This window comes from Bufo bufo, chromosome 10, assembly GCF_905171765.1.
Source record: "Bufo bufo chromosome 10, aBufBuf1.1, whole genome shotgun sequence".
Classification (NCBI taxonomy): Eukaryota; Metazoa; Chordata; class Amphibia; order Anura; family Bufonidae; genus Bufo; species Bufo bufo.
Window position 1 is genome coordinate 39,223,691 of NC_053398.1, and position 20,058 is coordinate 39,243,748.

A 20,058-nucleotide genomic window follows, 5' to 3' on the forward strand; every position below is an offset into this window, starting at 1 on the left:
TGCTGGTCGAAACTGCTGAGTAGGTTGTACACAGCGCAGCGTGCAGGAGGGATAACTGCGGGCGCACTGAGGTCATATCCGGCGGGCCGGCATTACAGGAACCGCACCAGCTGCTCTGACGTCCTGCCGCCGGATATCCTGTGACGTATATCCGGCGGCAGGACGTCAGAGCAGCTGGTGCTGTTCCTGTAATGCCGCGGCCCGCCGGATATGACCTCAGTAGTGATAGGAAGTTCGGATCTTTCAGATGAATCGGTTCATTTGAATCAGCTCATTCAAATGAACCGATTCATGAATCGGATCTTTGGTTCACTTGGTGAGTCACTGACTGCTGAGCTGACTCGCAAGTGAACTGAAGACTCTAGGTGCCGGTGCGCATGCGCAGATGCTATCCATTCGATTCACTTGCTGCTGCTGACTCAGTCGGCTCTTCAGCTCTCTAATGAGTGAGTCAGGATCAGGAAGAGTGATTGATTATAGTGATAGTGAAGGGAAGCTGAGGCTGACGCCGGACAGGAGTACTCAGGACAGGAGTCAGGAGCTGTCACTGTGGTGTGCATTGTTGTCTGTTGTGCATGGTTACCCACAGGGACAACAGTCTGACACTGACAGTAGTACAACGAACCAAGTGAAGTGAAATGTGAATGCACGCACAGGGAAAACTATGTGCTGAACTGATAACAGTATTACAGTAACACAGTCACTGGCTGATAATAAAATAGTCCCCACAGTCCCCACTTAATGGAATCCATAAAGGAGATGTGAACCCACCCTAAGGCTACTTTCACACTAGCGTTCGGAGCGGATCCGTCTGATGTTTCATCAGACGGATCCGCTCCGATAATGCAGACGTTCGCATCCGTTCAGAACGGATGCGTCTGCATTAAAACTTAGAAAATTTTCTAAGTGTGAAAGTAGCCTGAGCGGATCCGTTCAGACTTTACATTGAAAGTCAATGGGGAACGGATCCGCTTGAAGATTGAGCCATATTGTGTCATCTTCAAGCGGATCCGCCCCCATTGACTTACACTGTAAGTCTGGACGGATCCGCTCGCCTCCGCACGGCCAGGCGGACACCCGAACGCTGCAAGCAGCGTTCAGGTGTCCGCTCACTGAGCGGAGCGGAGGCTGAACGCTGGCAGGCGGATGCATTCTCAGTGGATCCGCCTCCACTGAGAATGCATTGGGGCCAGACGGATGCGTTCGTGGCCGCTCGTGAGCCCCTTCAAACGGTGCGCACGAGCGGACACCCGAACGCTAGTGTGAAAGTAGCCTTAGTTATATAGCTACTGAATGAGATGCCTTTAACATATTTATCTCCTGAGAAGCCAATTTGATCCTAAAGGGTTAATTCAACCTGTAATCTAAACTCTGTGTCATCTGTCACTTCTCTTATCTCTCTGCTCCTGTCAAAGGCGTACATAGAAATCACTGGGCCCCATAGCAAGAATCTAAATTGGGCCCTCATTGCCCTTTTATAGCCCCTCCCACTACCCATTCCAGGCCTCTCTCTTTGTTCCATGAACTATGTTCGCTGCTGTTTTATAATTTATGCATCAGGGCCGGATTGGGATTACAAAACAGGCCTGGCACACAAAAGAGGCATAATAGATACAGTGTGTACAGATGTATAGTGTATACAGCAGTGTACTGATATGTGAGGTACGAGGTATAATATATGCAGTGTGTTCAGGTATATAGTATATACAGCAGTGTACTGATATATGAGGTATAAATTACAGCTCGTACCTCACATATCAATCCAATGCTGTATATACAATATACCTGTACACACCATCTATTATACCTCGTACCTAACATATCAGTACTGCAATATATATTATATATCTGTACATATTGCATCTATAATACTGTTTAATATATGCAGAGTGTGTGTGTGTGTGTGTGTGTGCATATATATATATATATATATATATATATATATATATATATGTGAGACATACAAGGTATAATACTGTAGATGCAGTGTTTATAGAAATATGTGGTCAGTTATACATTATAGTCACTGTGTGTGTGAAGTACATGAGGTTGTGGTCACTGTACCTGTCTGAAGTATTATACATGAGTGAGCAATGAGTAAAAACAGGGCATGGAGGGGGGGTAAATGATGAGAAGTGGAGGACCTCCTCTTACCACTCCATTCCAGTCTGTATGGATCAATGCAGAGCTGATTGTGAACTTCAAATACTTGCTGTTAGGGGTTGAAGGACCTGTGATGATGTCATCACAGGTCCTGGCAGATGTACCTTTGAAACCTAGGAACTACACCATTTTTGGTGCAGTTCCTTTGCTAGATTCTGCAGGACCTGTGATGCTGAAGATGATGTCATCACAGGTCCTGGCAGATGCACTGTTCTAACCTGGGAACTACACTTTACACTGTGCAGTTCCCTTACAGGACCTGTGAAGTGCTTGCCTTGCCTCAGCTCTGATTGGTTGGTGGGCGGGGAGGGGAGGGGCTGGCAGAAGCAGCTTCCACTCTAGGATCATATTACGCTCCTCCCGAGTCCCTCCCTCAGGCTCCCTGCTGCCAGCGTGAGGTGAGCGTCTCTGCATTGACTGTGTGCTGTGTGACGCTGCGCTGTGTACAACAGAGGACTTTTAACCCTCCCGACGGCCTTTTGGCTGGCAGATGGGCCTATTTTATGGTAGGGGCCTGGAGCTGCAGCTCCATCAGCCCCTACGTTAATCCGGCCCTGTAGATTCCACCGTGATGTGTCAAAGAGTTGATGCCCGAAACGATGGGGCGGCCTTTCAGGGGATGTATCCCCTTATGAATTTTGGGAAGGCAATAAAAAGTGGCCGTTTGGGGGGGTTTTTGGAAGGAGGAAATCAAATTCAGTCTTACTGATGACACCCTGTTGAAGGCCCTGATTGAGGATTCCCGCAAGATCAATGAGGAATACCTCTGTAGGGTCCACAGGGATTTTTTTATAGTTGTTTTTGTCATTCAGTAATGTCAAACACATTAATTGATATTTGTGGTGGTCCAGAAGCACCAAAATGCCACCCTTATCTGATTGTTTGATAATCAAATCCTTGTTGTTTTCAAGGTTTCTCAGAGCCTGAAACTCTGGTGCCGAAAGATTTGAGTGAAGGGGCATACCCTGTATTTTCTCGATGTCGGCAATGACGAGACGTAAAAAGATATCAATATGTTCTGTACTAACAGGAGGTGGCAACCTGGTGCTTCGTGGCCGTAATTCAGTAAAAGGACCTTTTCCCGGGACCCTGGTTCCCTCTTCATAGAGATCCATCAGATTTTGAAGGTCTGGGAAATCATCTGGGCTGATTCCCAGCTCCAGACATTGTTTTTTTATTATAATTTTTAAAGAATTTGTGCCATTTCAATTTTCTGGCGAATAAATTCAGGTTCTTTACCTAGGTAAAGGTGTCATATTTGGTTGTCGGCACAAAGGACAGGCCCTTCTGGAGTAAACTGGTCTCAGTGGGGGTCAGGTTGTACTCTGACAGATTAATTACCTGCAGCTGATCTGTTAGTTGTTTCGACTGCGGTCCCTTAGTTGGTAGGCGGCCTGGCCCTTGGCTAAAAAAGAAGCAGAGGAAGATGAAGGAGGGTTGAGATCCACTATAGGGGCGACAACAGTTGCAGTATTGTTTGGAGGCAGGCCTTGATAGGAAATATATTGGGAGGGATTGTCCATTTGCGTACGATACTGAGGTCCTGGTGGTCCAGATCCTTTGTTTCCGGATCCCCGTCCCCCCCAGTAATTGCCTCTCTGCCCCCTTGGTCCTCTCCATCTTTGACCTGATCCTCTCCCTTTTGAATAACGACCTCCTCTAATAGTTCCTCGTGTATAGGATACACCGGTAGTCTCTGAATCAGAGAATTCCTGATCAGAGGATGATATCTCAGAATCAGTCACCGAGACTTTAGTGCTCAGAGTGGTGTAAGCTCTATTGTCTCTAAATATACCTAGATCCTTGATAAACTGACGATGTTTCCTCTCCTTGATGAGGTTCTGGAACCTTTCAACAGCCGATTGCAGTGAGGATTCCCTTTTATCAAAATCGGGATCTGATTTGAGTTTTAACGCTGACTCAATGAGTCCCTTTAGTTTAGATGATGTACTATCAAAGATTAGTTTTTCCTCATCAAGGAGAAGTGACATCAGTCTTAGGGAGCTACTAGTGATCTCTTGTTCCCACTTGGATATAAATTCTGGGGACTGAACACGTTCTGCTGGTCTAAGGGGGATACGCAGGCCTCTCGGTACGATCTTATGCTCTAGATAGTTTTCTAGGGACTTGATTTCCCACCACGATTTAATGTTATCCTTATACCCCTGATAAAGATCTTTAAACACAATTTTGCAACTGGCTGAGGAGGTCAGTCCAGCAACCTCCCTGTCTGAGAAAATGTCCTTGACTTCGTTAATCAGGTCCTCAGTAAAGATAGTACCCGTCAGGAAACTGGCCATACTTGATTTCAACCAATTGTCTTAACCAATACATTGGACCTTCCTATTTGTCCACTTTCTTCCGCTGGTTACAGAATCGGTTCTGTTGGCTGCCTTTACATATATATAATAACATTTTGTCCTAGAGACGTGCCTCTGATAATCGAGGGCACATTTCTCTGGTATTATAACTGCAGTTAATTACTCCTAATTACAGAAGAGTATTGCAAGATTACAAATGTCACATAGTAGTCTTTAAATTAAAAATTCCTTTAGAAACATGACTTTAAAGTGGTTTCTCTCAGTTGAACTTTTGGCTCATGCACATGGTGATATTATGGATCAGTACAGTAGGAATCTGTAAAAAAAAAAGAAAAAGAAAAATGCCTCTAATTTTTTGTGAAAGTTATTTGGATGAGAAAAAAACAATGCACCAATAGTATTTTTGTTAATATACAATATTCATAGAATTTATTTTAATATTTTTTGATTTGTCTTTTTCATTTTCCTTTCAGCTGTACTATACAGTTGGAAAAAAAATAGAATATATTGTCTTCTGTAATAGTCAGTACTGAAAGATAAAAATCCTATATACCAGTGATGGCTAACCTTGGCACTCCAGCTGTGGTGAAACTACGACTCCCAGCATGCTCCATTTATTTCTATAGACTTCTGAGAGCAGCCAAGCAAGCGGGGCATCTTGGGAGTTGTAGTTTTACCACAGCTGGAGTGCCAAGGTTAGCCATCACTGCTATATACAGTAGATAGTTTACTGCTGCTGTGAGGGTAAGATGTTATCTGAAGGGTAATCCTCATCATAGGGGGTCATTCACATGACTGTATTTTTCTTTCTGGATCCCTTCCACAATTTGCCGAACAAATGCGGACCCATTTATTTCAGTGGGGCTGCAAAAGATGGGGACGGCACACCACGAGCTCTCTGCATCCGCACTTCCATTCTGCGGCTCAGGGGAAAAGATAGAACATATCCTATTCTTGTCCGTTTTGCCAAGAATAGGCATTTCTATCACAGGGCAGGATGTTCCGATCTGCAAAATGCACACAGCCTGTACCCATGTTTTGAGGATCTGCAATTTGCAGTCTGCAAAAAAACGGATACGGTTGTGTTAATGGGCCCTAAGTCCAAACAAAGGAGGAAATTATGAGCCAGGACAGGAATTAGAATACATGGGAGTGACCTATTTTTTGGGTAAAAAAAACTAAAAATTACATAGAATATTTACAGCTAGGCTGTTAAAAATGTTAATGGTAGTGTCTCTTTAAAGAGGTTATGCCATGATTAATGTAAAAAATGAAAATCTGATATAGGTATCATATAGTTAGAGCCAGCCCTGTACCTCGCATGGATCCAGAGATTTCCCCATTCATTGCTCTGCTAGATTTATATCAAACAGGCAGCTCAGGGGAGTGTCCTTTCTGCTGTAGCTAAGGAGGCGTGTCTTTTCAGCTTTATCTCTGTCCCTATCATGGCTTAGGAGGTAATTGAAGAATGAAACTGAGCATTTGTGACCATCTCAGTAAGCAGGACAAAGAAATAAACAAACAGCAGGTGGCGCTATACGGATACATTTTATTGAATAACTCAATGGCTATGCTAAATTTTTAATTGCATGCAATTAAAAAAGTAATCCGATCCAGGTGCTGGTTTGAAATCTGTAGAATCATGGGAAAACCCATTTCCTTTTTAAGGGTTCTGTCACACAATACAGAATTATGAAATGTGCTGCAGTTGTTTGTGGAGGTTTTTTTTCTCTCACTTTTTTTGGGCCATGGTGTTTTTTTTTTTTTTCTTCAAAAATTCAACACACTCTAGATATGTCATAATATTTTTTTCTCTCTAGGAAAATAGAACTGCTGAAAAGATTGTATGTTAATAATATGTGCCTAGTAAAATGCTACCAAAAACTTGTTTCCTTAAAGAGGTTGTGCAGGCCTTATATATTGATGACCCATCTTCCGGATAGGTCATCAGCATCAGATCGGCATCCTCATGATCAGCTATTTGAACATGTGAGCGCTGCTTCCTCTTCATTACACTACGCATAGTTTCCTTTGCAGTGGTGGTGTAGTGTAGTTACAAGTACTCAGAGACTTCCGAGATGATGGGCAGTGTACTGAAGAGAAATCGGCGCTCGCATGGAGCGCCACCTCCACTCTAAACGATCGATCGGTGGGGGTGCTGAGACCCGTCGATCAGATTGTGATGACCTATTCTGAGGAGAGAGCCAAGCATACACAGTCACCTCTCCATGGCCGACAGCCAGCAAACAGGGCCCTGTGCCAGAGGTGACACCCGCATCTAATGGACGTTTCTGGCACATCCTGGAGATATGCCATAAATGTCCAAGATGGGAATACCTCAAACTCATTTATATCAGACCAAACCATCCCTTTTGGATAAAAGTGCTCTCTTCCACATTATAGTGGAATTTGGTGGTTTGGAGGTAATAACTAGGGATGAGCGAACCCGTGGAAGTTCAGTTTCGGTCGAACTTCAGGTCAAAGTTCAGGTTCGGGACCCGAACTTGACCCCGAACCCAGACCCCATTAAATTCAATGGGGACCCGAACTTCACTTTATTTTTTTCCGTTATAACATGGTTATAACGGAAAATAATAGCATTCTTAAGACAGAATGCTAAATAAAATGGCCATTGAGGGGTTAAAAATTATTTTAAAAAAAACTCACCTCATCCACTTGATCGCACAGCCGGTAGCCTCTTCTTTCTGCAGGACCTGCGATGACGTCACTGTGCTCCCCACGTGGTGAGCGCGGTGATGTCATCGCAGGTCCTGCTGAATAAAGATAAAAGGTCCTTCTATATTAATTCAGCAGGACCTGCAGGTCCTTTTGCCGGTCCTGCAGAAAGAAGAGGATATTGGCTGAGCGATCAAGTGGATGAGGTGAGTTTTTTTTTTTTATTATTATTATTTTTAACCCCTCAATAGCCATTTTATTTAACATTTTGTCTTAAGAATGCTATTATTTTCCTTTATAACCATGTTATAACAGAAAATAATAAAAATCACCGGAACTTCAGTAAAAAAAGTCGGGGTTCGGGTACCTGAACTCGCAAATTTCGGTTCGAGTCCCAACTTTGCAGTTCGAGTTCGCTCAACCCTAGTAATAACTTATGGGCGAAACAACTTTTGGATGCTACTTCTTTACACCTTATATATGTGCAGCATTCAGCATTGCCCAGGGTGCTTAAAGTGTTATTTTTTGTAATTCATAGGGGCAGTGATGCTGACCATTTTTGTAATATACTTTAATTACTGAAATCGTACATTTCTATTAGAAAAATCGCTCTAAAGTGGCCCATTTCGAGCCTTAGCAATGTTCCTCTGTACAGATACAGATTTTATTGAATGAATCAGTGGCTATGTTAAATTGTTAATATCATGCAATTACAAAAATATTCCGATTTAGGTATTTTTTGTTGGGCAACCCCTCTTTTGCCACCATTAAATGTTAATTTATTATAATTTACCATGAAAAACTAGTTACTTTTGTAAATTATTTTCTGTTACAAAAATGCTCCAGTTATAGGATATTCTCTTTACTTCATTATATTGTACTGTGCACGTCCACCTACTGAGGTGGTCACACATGCTCCGTTCCCTCCTTCAATTGCCACCAGCCAGATCTTTTGTTAGAACCTGTGACAGCTACAAGGAGAGAGCTGCAGTGTAAAGAATACACCCCCTGAGAGAGGACACACCATCGAGCTGCCAGCTTGAAATAAATCTAGCAGAGCAATTGGGACAATAAATGTGGAGACCTCTGGATCCATGGGAGGTACAGGGATGGTTCTAGTTTCGTTAGAAAGAGATTGTCATGTATTCTATGATGTCTGGTTTTCATGTTTTACATCCATCATGGGATAACTCCTTTATCACAATAAAATACTGAAACTATTTTAAGTAACAGATTAGTAGGACCACACATGATAGCCTGATGAGATTTGACTACACTGGGTGTATTTAAAACTGGTCGGTAATATTTTACTAACTGTACAGAGAATGAATGATTCTATAGACAATGGGGGTCATTTATTATCCAGAAATATACCTATATTAGGCGTATTTCTGGCACAGATTGCGGCGCAACAGTTTTTTTCACCCCAATCTGTGACTTTTACCCACTCACGCCAGGACTAAAAAAGTTGGCATGGCGTGGGCATTCATCATTTTCTATGCCTGTTTTAGGCAGGAAGCTGTCTTACATTTGGACTGGCGCTGGATGCACCAAAGTTATGTAGAGGTCGGCGCCTCTTCATAATGTTCTGGTGTTATTAAAGGACCTCTATCAGCAGATTTGTACCTATGACACTGGCTGACCTGTTACATGTGCGCTTGGCAGCTGAAGGCATCTGTGTTGGTCCCGTGTTCATATGTGCCCTCAGTGCTGAGAAAAATTATGTGTTAATATATGCAAATGAGCATCTAGGAGCAATGGGGGCGTTGCTGTTACACCTGGAGGCTCTGCTCTCCCTGCAATTGCTTCGTCCTCTGCACTTTTAGTTTAGGAGAAGTCAGGGCCACAAGTGATGATGTTTACACTTCCTGGCCCTGTCAATCAAAGTGCAGAGGGCACGGCAGTTGTGAAGAGAGAGCAGACCCTCTAGGTGTAACGGCAACGCCTCCGTTGCTCCTAGACCCTCATTTGCATATATTAATGTGGGCACATATGAACATGGAACCAACACAGATGCCTTCAGCTGCCAAGTGCACATGTAACAGGTCAGCCAGTTTCTCAGGTACAAATCTACTGACAGATGGCCTTTTAAGACTGACATCGTAAACGCCGGTCTTAATAAATGACCCCCATGTTTGTGGGGATATAAGTACAATAGTGTATTCGGTAGTGTATGGAGTAGATCTCCACTCCCAATTTAAACCTACAACATACTGTACTCTTTATACCTACACTAAAGTCTATTACTGTTTTCCCAGGAACCTGTGAGGACGCCATGGCAGGAGCACTTGCTACATTTCGATCCAATGATATACGCAGTGAGTGTACAGAGAACTTTCATTCGTTTTCTACTTTTCGAGACTTTTAGCAGGTTGAATGGAACCTATGGATATGTCTGGCATATGCAACAGGGAGCTTTCCTGGAGCATATCCAGAATGTAAAGGAAAAACGCTTTGTGATCATAGCCTAGGCAACAGGAAACATAAAAAATCCTTGCCCTGTGATTGTGAATTAGTAGGGATTAGATATTGGCCAGGGGGCTATAGGTGGCAAAATGCTGTTCTCAAGGGCGTAACTACCATAGCGGCAGATCATGCCACTGCTATGGGGTCCAGAGCAAGAGGGGGCCCAGTCTTAGTTGGGATTATCTCCTCTTCTACTGGAGGTGAAAACTTGGTCAGGGCTCTACCCGGTAAAGGAACAACTTTTAGTAAATAAGGCAGTGGAAAAATGGCCCAAGGGTCATTGAAAAGGGTTTAGGCAGAAACCTTTCTGTTCTGTGGAAGGGGGGGGGGGGGGGGGGGTCTGGTTTGATCCTTGCTATGGGGCCCTTACTTCTCTATGTACGCCACTGGCTGTGCTTACCTAATTATCCCACCTTTTTTAAATTAACTCTGCAAAAGCGGTCTGATACTCCCTATTCAAGTGCCAGACACAGGGACCTTCATATTCGCGCCAGCCTTAGGACCACTGAATGTTTAAATGCTGACCACAAGATCCACATATTAGTGCCAGCTACAGTGCCCCTTCTTGTACAATGAGCTACTTTAGTGAAGTGGTGTAAGGTTCACAAATGTACACCATACTGGCCATACAGACTGTAAGGACAAAGGCCATCCTGCCATCGCTGAACCACAAGGAAACGAACAATGGGCAGAACAACTTCTTCTACCTGTGTGTGGACATCACTTGGTACAAACACGACCACAGTTGCCAAACCAGAAACCTCTTTTATTCATCCTTCTATAAATCAATGTGTTTTGTGTAGATACTCCTTTTTCAAGTCTGTAAGAAGAGCTCAGCGGTCTCGCGTCGGACCCAGCAGGATCTGGGCGATGTGCTGGCTCCGACGAAGTTGCTCTGCCCATTGTTCTTTTCCTTGATGTTCTCCTTTTGTTGGCCCCCGAATACTGAGAGGACCTTTACGACATCGGCTACACCGACCACTCTATTGAAGGCTCTCCATTAGTGTTGTGCGTAACACTGAAAAGGTGAGCACAACCACTTCTAATATTTTGTGCCTAGGCTATGTTCATGTCTGCACCATAGCTTCCATTTATAGTGGAAGCCATAAGGCTATATCAGTCTTACAACCAATCTAAAATAATGTCTAAAGACCTTCACTGGCCACCAGGGCTCCATCAAGGTTTCCATAGTTTAAATAGCATTAATAGGGTTGTGTGCTGCATTTTTGCTTTCAAGTGAAGGCACTCTCGATGGAAAGTGCACACACAGATGATTCCAGGTGTACCTTGGAAGACAAAAATGATTTGCCACCTGCTAGCTTTTTAGGACTGATCCTTATGCATAAATGTATACTTGTTTGCTGTGTCTATCTGTAAAGTTCTTAATTCCTTTCTAGAAGGATTTAGATGATTTGAGGGGTTGTATAGAAAAATTGGAAACATAAATATGTCACCCTTGCATGTCCAAGGCACACCCCTCTGTCAGATCCGGTGTTCATGTAGTAGGAGGTAGATTGAGAAGTTAATCAGGTTCTGATTCTTGCTAGGAGGTGAAATGGGACTTTGTGCTGGTGTGTGAAAGCAGTTCTCTCGACAGCGAGGCTGAGGAGAAGAGGCGGCAGTACATGTCTGAACTGGAAAAGAAGCACTTCAAGATAAAGGTTTGCATTTCTCAAGAACACCTGCTAAAATAAATTGATCTGTTAAAACAAATGGTGTAACAATTTTTTTTCCAGTGGCCTTTTCACATTCTTTCAAATGTTTTGAGTTCTTGAGTTGAGAAAAAAATGACCAGTAGGAACTTGTGTAAAGTTCAAGAGGAATTCATCAACAGGATAGGTCATAAACGTATGACAAGACCAGGTCCCCATGCGCAGCCACCTCTCCATTCACAGCAGCAATGAGATGGGTTGACAGATCCCTATTCTCACAGTAAGGCCTCATGCACACGACCGTTGTTTTGGTCCGCATCCGAGCCGCATTCACTTCAATGGAACAGCAAAAGATATACGGACAGCACTCCGTGTGCTGCCCGCATCCGTTGCTCCGTTCCGTAGCCCCGCAAAAAAAATATAACATGTCCTATTCTTGTCCGTTTTGCGGACAAGAATAAGCATTTCTACAATGGGCCACCCGTTCCGTTCCGCTAATTGCGGAAGGCACGCGGACTGCTTCAGTTTTTTGCGGATCTGCGGTTTGCAGGCCGCAAAAAACGGAATGGTTGTGTGCATGAGGCCTAAGGCCTCATGCACACGACCATGGTGTGTTTTGCGGTCCGCAAATCGCGGATCCGCAAAACACGGATGACGTCCGTGATTGTTCCGCAATTTGCGGAACGGCACGGACAGCCTTCAATATAAATGCCTATTCTTGTCCGCAAAGAGCGGACAAGAATAGGACATGTTATATTTTTTTTTTTGCGGGGCCACGGAACGGAGCAACGGATGCGGACAGCACACGGAGTGCTGTCCGCATCTTTTGCGGCCCCATTGAAGTAAAAATGGCGGCTCGGGTGCGGACCAAAACAACGGCCATGTGCATGAGGCAGTTCAGTGCAGTTCTGACATGCATTCAGGATGCAGTGCTGCCCATAATTATTCATACCCCTGGCAAATTTTGACTTGGTTACTTTGATTCAACCAGCAGGTAATTTTTTGACGGGAAATAACATAGGTGTCTCCCAAAAGATAATAAGACTATGTACAAGATGCATTATTGTGGGGAAAAAAACATTTCTCAGCTTTTATTTACATTTGAGCAAAAAATAAAAGATGTTCCACACTGCGAAAAATCTCAACATGGTCGGAAGCCAAAAGTGACACCTGTGCTGGCCAGGAGGATAGTTTGAGGGGTGAAAAAGAATCCAAGGATCACCACAAAGGCCATCCTAGTGAATCTGGGCTCTGCTGGTGGCAATGTCTCAAGGCAGACAATCCAACAGACACTGCACAATGCTGGGTTCAACTTCTCCAAAAGCTCGCTTGGCCTTTGCAAAAGCTCATCTGGACAAAGAAGAAGACTTCTGGTCTTCTGTGTTATGGTCAGATGAAACAAAAATTGAGTTGTTTGGTCACAATGATGTTTCCTTCATTTGGCATCAAAAAGGAGAAGCCTTCAACCCAAAGAACACCATCCCCATTGTCAAACATGGTGGTGGGAACCTAATGCTTTGGGGGGAGGGGGGGGGGGGTTCCAGCCAATGGACCTGGGAACCTAATCACAGTAAACGGCACAATGAAAAAAGAGCAATACATGAGGATTTTCAACGACAACATCAGGCAGTCTGCAGAGAAACTTGGCCTTGGGCACCAGTGGACATTTCAGCATGACAATGACCCAAAACACATAGCAAAAGTGGTGAAGAAATGGTTAGTAGGCAACAACATTAACGTTTTGGAGTGGCCCAGCCAGAGTCCAGACTTCAATCCAATTAAGAATCTGTGGAGGGAGCTAAAGATCAGGGTGATGTCAAGAAGACCCTCCAACCTGAAAGATTTAGAGCTCACTGCTAAAGATGAACGGCCAAAAATACCTGTGGAGACATGCAAAAAGCTGGTCTGCAATTATAGGAAGCGTTTGATTGCTGGAATAGCCAATAAAGGCTTTTCTATTGATTATTGAGAAGGGTATGAATAATTTTGGACTGGACACTTTTTGCTCAAATGTAAATAAAAGCTGAGAAATGTTTTTTTTCCACAATAATGCCTCTTGTACATCGTCTTATTATCTTTGGGGAGACACCTATGTCATTTACTGTCAAAAAATTACTTGCTGGTTCAATAAAAGTAACTAAGTCAAAATTTGCCTGGGGTATGAATAATTATGGGCAGCACTGTAGCTGAAATTAATTAAATCATTCCCACTATGCAGAACACCAGGGTTTAATGAGGCTGCTAAACTGGCTAAAATGAAAACTGCATCCTGATGGCATGTCAGAACTGCACTGTGTGCCAGCAACCTAAGTGTAAATCCCACCTGTGGTTCTCTACATGCCTATGCACATGTGCAGGTCCTGAGCTTTGGACAAGCTGCAACCATGGCTGTAATGTTTACACACATCCTGCAAGAATTGGGAATCTCAAGATGTTCTCAGTGTTAATAGCAAAGCCAGGTTTCTTTACACAAGATTTTAAAGGGAAATACTTTTCTGGACTAGTAGCAACTTTAACTAGGACCACTTTAAAGTGATGCCCTTAATTTTGACTAAATAGCAAACAAGATCTGCTCACTAGGTGCAACATTGTTGACACCATGAGACCATGAAGAAGAAGGCTTTGTTCTGCCAACCGATCTTATTGTGATGAGGGTCTTGTTACCCCATGAAAGATGTCAGACATGGGACTGTGTACACAAGGTTGGCTTTAATTTAGCTCCTCACTTATAGAGGCACACATGCTTAGCAGTTGCACACTGAAAGAGAAATTGTTTCTTTAACAAAAGCTGAATGCTTTACAGTCTCTGGGAAGGCCTAATGGTCAGATTATGCCCAAGCTAACTGATGTGCCACTATGGATCTCTGGGAGCATTCTCCTCCTCCTCTTGCAAATGTCATTACCCATTTCTAGGATACTTGTGAACTTTCCTCTTTAAGAGTAACACTGAGTTGTTGAAACAGTTCACAGCATAATGTAACAGTAACTGTTGCTGTTTACACCAACTACCTATGAGTGTGTCTTGCACATCTTATCTGCAAGGTCATGGCTTGAGTTTGGCATTGGCTGTGAAGGGCTCCTATGGCATAGTGCAGTCAGTGGTTCTTGGTTCTCACCACAGTTCACCATCACTTTCCTACATCAACTGTCTAAAGCCTCTGAATTCTTCTGTGGCTTTTTATCTTGAGTCTGTGCTTCCATGTGCACGTCACACTATACTACTCTTAATAACGCTGCAGACCTACCTAGGCCCCAAGGGCCTATCTAGCCCAAACTGGTGGTCATTCACTTACAAACTTAAATAGTATATCTGACATTTTGCAGCCCAGTCTCATCTTGGCTGATGTCTGTGCCAACATCATACACAGGTGCAACTTGCAGGGGTTGGATAGAAGACTGCTGCTTTCACTTCTCCAACATCACATCTCTCTGCTGCTTCTCCACTCACACCAGCCTGGGGATCTCCATTTGTCAGGTCCTTTATTTGGAAACCACAACATGCTTGTGGTCCAAGTCCAACTCTTAGTACTAGTTCTGACTCTGATGTGGTCTCAGCCACAGACTGACTCACTTCCTGCTTACAGCCCTTATATAAAATCTATGATGCTACAGTGCCATCTAGTGGCAACCATTGGCACAGACTGGCAGGAATACATTGAGTGCATTGAATTGCACACAAACAGAACTAATGAGGAATGCCTTTCTATTGATTTACACAGTTACACAACTAACCAGGGGCCAGTTTGCTGTATGGGGTGCACCCTTTTACATTATTATGCTTGTATGAATGACAGAAACTGTCCAACTCACTAACAAATGAATATTTGATGATCGCCTGGTTTGAATATCCCTTACTCCTGTAGTGCCTCTCAACTGCTGAGGGGTTGTCTTCTTCTCTTTTATACCCCAATACTCTAAAATGGTATATAGATAGGGGTTGTGTTAACCAGACAAACCCTTCAACATATAATCATCCACATAGTCTGATTTAATATATGGATACCTAATACTTGCAATAGATATTCATATGCCGTTCCAGCAGAGGATTTTAGCCTAGAGCTCCATGTTTACCCATGAGATAAAATTGTACACAGTCTCTATGTCATCCTATGAGGGGTGAACCTTGAGGTGACTTGTGAAGATTGCAACTTGCAAAGAGACAAAAATGCTGAGGTTATATGTTCTAGCCGAAACACATCTACAGCCCATTCATGGCCGTGCACAAGTATGTACTCGATATACGAAATAACACATTATGGGCAGACAAAATAAATCGGCAGCAGCTTGCTGATAGTTTCCAGTTACAAAAAAAAATAGATTTTCTGGTCCTTACCGCCATTAGTATACTATAGCCCAGATTTACTAATCCTTAACATGGTGCCGGCTTAAACAGGCTGTCTAGACCTGCACCACATTTATCACAGGGGCTCAGGCTGGACAGTAAATGAGATGCAAGGAGAGACACTTTTTTTTCGGACTCTATACCAACTATTGGTTGGCTTACTTCGAGACAGATTTTTATGCCAGAATTGTTCTGAAATTTTGGCGCGAAATGGCACATGATCATGTTATGCTCTGACCCCTTTCTTTTCCAGCAAAGCCCTGCCCACTTTCCAGTAAACACCTCCCCTTGTCGATCATGTCGGGGGAAAAAAGTGTAGATGTGCCAATTTACCACATTTAGTTCCACTGTTCCAGACAGATTTTTGGCTTAGAATGATATATTAGTAAATCTAGGCCTATGTACTTAATGACTTCTATCTACTTATAGAAATCTAAAGATGGGAAAAAGACTTTTTATGGGGTGCGGGCACCTCCCGATATTTTCAGGAAATACGTCAGGCTTCTCAAGAATCCAGACCAAGGCTGCACAAATCTGGTTGATGAACATGTTTCTGAAACGAGCAGGTGATGAGATTTATTCTAGCATATGCAGTTTTATTCCACTTTGCTCCTTGTGTAAAAAATGATGGCAATTTGTATAATATATGTATTCCTTATTGTTACTTTTATATTCAGAAAAGTTACTTGTAACGCTACTGATGCCACTAAACCCTCCAGGTATATTAGTCAATCATATGGCAAGTATGGTTAATTGTTTGGGACTTACACCTAAAATTATATATATATATACACATAGAGAAAGCAGGACTGCACTCCAAATAGTGATGAAAGCAAAAAAGTTTTATTCACCCATAATGTGGCAAATCTTGCGACGTTTCAGCTCACACGAGCCTTCCTCAAGCCTAAGGAAGCTTGAGGAAGGCTCGTGTGAGCTGAAACGTCGCAAGATTTGCCACATTATGGGTGAATAAAACTTTTTTGCTTTCATCACTATTTGGAGTGCAGTCCTGCTTTCTCTACGTATACTATTGGGGGTTGCCGTTACCCCATCCTGGACTCTGCACCCACACCTTGGCTGGTGCTCCCGTTGGACTTTTTCATATATATATATATATATATATATATATATATATATATATATATATAATTTCAATTAAATCAGAATTTAGAGCAATTACCAGAATCTGGTTATTATTTTTGTTGCATTGCAGAAATATTGCCATTTTTCTGTTCTATTGCAGTGGCCATTTTGCTAGTGACAACAGGAAGTGCACCCATGTTAGGTGTCACTTTTGAATAAGTTCCTAAAGAACGGATTGTGCACTGTGGCTCTTATTGATTGAGCAGGCAAACAATATGACACTTTGGGGTACTCCGGGCTACAGATATTGATCACTTATCTGCTTTCAGTGTCATATACTCTATAGTATCTGGCACCACAGCAGCCTGACACTGCTGAACGATGGGGGTTCCGCGTGTCAGACCCCCACTGATCTGATATTGATTACCTATCCTGGAGAACCCCTTTAATTTTGCAGTGGGTAGGTGGTTAATGCTCAGCACCATACTATTACAGCACAGTGATTGCAGGAGATTTTCTGGCGCCATCAATTGACAATAGGTGACAGTTCTGTTAAACAGTTGGCACCCTTCTCTAATGGCCAGGATCGGAGAACTCCAGTCGTTTAACCCCCCCCCCCCCCCCATAGATGTCACAGTCAATGTTGAGAGCAGCACCTAAGTGGTAAAAGATATGGAGGGGGCTACCTCACGGCCCACCACCCAGCAATGTGATTGTGGTAGCCAGGGGCCTAACAATGGTCCAGGTCCTAATAGGCATCCAATCAAGTTTACCGTAACTTGGCACATAAATCAACACTGAAGCTATTCTTTGGGAATTAATAAAATTATTGCGAATACTGATATATTAATTAATTAGAAATACATTTTCAAATACTTTTTATAAAACCAGTCGTAATCACACAGCAGGATGGTGTAACTTCAGGGTGTGACCCCATGGTGCGGCTGACCCCATGCAGTCAAGCAATGCCTACCCATGGCAAGAGTTTGCGGCAAACTTGTGAGACCATTGGTTCCCGCAGGTGGGCTTGGCCTGGCCTCATGTGGCCAGCTGCATCATGGGGTCGCATCCAAAAGCTACAGACCTGCTTCAGCCTCCTATCTGCTCTGCCTACCTACAAGTGATGAGATCTTCAGCTGCTGAGCCTCTGTAGGAATGATGCTTATGAAGAAACAGATGAAGTGCAGAGGATGGACAACAGTAGTCTAGGTCAGGCTCTGGAGATAGAGAAACTCAGTAGCTGAAGATCTTATCAGAGGTTTGAAGGACTGTAGCTACTGACGGGCATTGCAGAGATGAGGCTGAATCAGGTTTGTAGCTCAGTGTTCTGAAGTAACCCGTCCAGGGCTATGCGATTAGGATTTGTTTGTACGATTGGTACAATGGTATTTGATGGTGGCCATTTTCTTTCAGACTGATGATTGCCTCCTAGACCAAATGAGCCATTATAAATAATGATGGGTATTTGGTTATTTATTTAGAATAAAATAATATTTCAGGATTCTTCATATAGCTTTATTGTACTAGTAACTGGAGTTCCCCTTTAAAGGGCTTCTGTCACCCCCAAAACTCATTTTTCATTTTTGGGCATATTAAAATCCTTATTGGATGACTATTCCCTATATAGGGCTCATACCTTGTTCTGTGGCTTCGTTTCCTTAAAAATCGAGCTTTTAAAATATGCAAATGACTTTACTACCAGCAAGTAGGGCGTCTACTTGCTGGTAGCTGCCGCATCCTCCTTTTAAAAAAACGCCCCCTCCTCCTGTTGATTAACAGGGCCAGCGAGCGCTCTCCTCCTCCGGCTGGCCCTGTCGGCTTTTAAATCCCGCGCCTGTGCCTTACGTGTCTTCATTCGGCGCAGGTGCTCTGAGAGAAGGACGCTCGCTTCCTCAGCACTCCCTCAGTGCGTCTGCGCCGATGACGTCTTCTCTTTCGGGTTTAGAGGTGACATCATCGCCGCAGGCGCACTGAGGGAGTGCTGACGAAGCGAGCGTCCTTCTCTCAGAGCGCCTGCGCCGAATGAAGACACGTAAGGCGCAGGCGCGGGATTTGAAATGCTGACAGGGCCAGCCGGAGGAGGAGAGCGCTCACTGGCCCTGTCAATCAACTGGAGAAGGGGGCGGTTTTTTCCCGCGGCTAGCAGCAAGTAGGAAGTCATTTGCATATTTTAAAAGCTCGATTCTTAAGGAAACGAAGCCACAGAACAAGGTAAGAGCCCTATATAGGGAATAGTCGTCCAATAAGGATTTTAATATGCCCAAAAATGAAAAATGAGTTTTGGGGGGTGACAGAAGCCCTTTAAGGAGTTAAATGACAGGTAATATGGCTGATGTTCCTGTTGTCACTTACGAATCAAATGGCCACCGCAACAAAATAAAAGTTTTTTCCTGAGACTTTTATACTGAGGACCTATCCTCTAAATACATACTTGGACAACCTTTTTAACCTTTTTCTGTTTAGAACAGCAAACTCTATACAGCCAGGTCCTATATCCTCTTTTAAATGCAGTTTCTTGTAGAACCATATTGGCACTTTTGCTGACAGCACATATTGGTTCTATTCCTCACACTGCTCTTTTTTATGTCATTTATAGGATTCGCATTGTTAATTTTATTCTACTCAAAACCAGTATTCAATCAGGAGGTAAGTGAAAGTAACATGCCTGTTATAATAAAATCGGCATGTTATTATCCATCAGAACTCTAGAGTCTGCTCTACCATAAGAGTGATGGTTTTGAAAGTGTCTAAAAAGAACTAGTTTTAGCTGTGCGGCTAAAATGCACCAACTTTATTAAAGGGGTTTTCTGGGAATTCCTTATTGATGATCTTGTCCTCAGGTCATCAGCAGCATCAACAAACAGCTGTTTGGGGAGTCTGTGGCGCTCTGGCGAGTGCTGCGGCCTCCTCACAGCGCTGTATAGTGGCTGTGCTTGGTACTGCAGCCCAGGGTCATTCACTTGAATGGGACTGAACTGCACATACACAGTGTGACCGAAAAACGTGACCTTACTGGCCTAGGAAAAGACTGCAGTGCTCATTAGATTGCCACTACCTCTTCAAACAGCTGATCAGGGGGGTGCCGAGAGTTGAACCCCCACAGATTAGTATGTATCATCAGTATCTTAAGATCGACCATCAATTTTGAACTCCGGGAAACCACTTTTAAAGGCGCAAACCATTTTTCCGAAAAATAAGCTAACCGAGAGGCAGCATAAGTAAAAGTGCTTACCATGTCTATTAGGATGTGCCAAATCTATCACACAGTGCGCGCCACTGCCCAGTTTACTTTTGAGCTGTCTAAATTTAAGGCTAAAATAATAAATCCCGGTTTGCCAGCCGAGAGAGATGGCCG

The 20,058-nt window shown here is 43.4% G+C and overlaps 1 protein-coding gene across 2 annotated transcripts in view; it reads left to right on the top strand.

Moving 5' to 3' along the window:
* The window catches only part of ANO9 (anoctamin 9), an 86,321-nt gene that overhangs the window by 20,350 nt on the left and 45,913 nt on the right, over positions 1-20,058 (top strand). For both annotated transcript variants that reach the window (XM_040410285.1, XM_040410286.1), the window contains exons 2-5: positions 9,419-9,478; positions 11,174-11,287; positions 16,050-16,186; positions 19,300-19,349. In XM_040410285.1, coding sequence (XP_040266219.1) covers positions 9,419-9,478; positions 11,174-11,287; positions 16,050-16,186; positions 19,300-19,349 — 361 coding nt within the window. The remainder of the gene's footprint in view (positions 1-9,418; positions 9,479-11,173; positions 11,288-16,049; positions 16,187-19,299; positions 19,350-20,058) is intronic.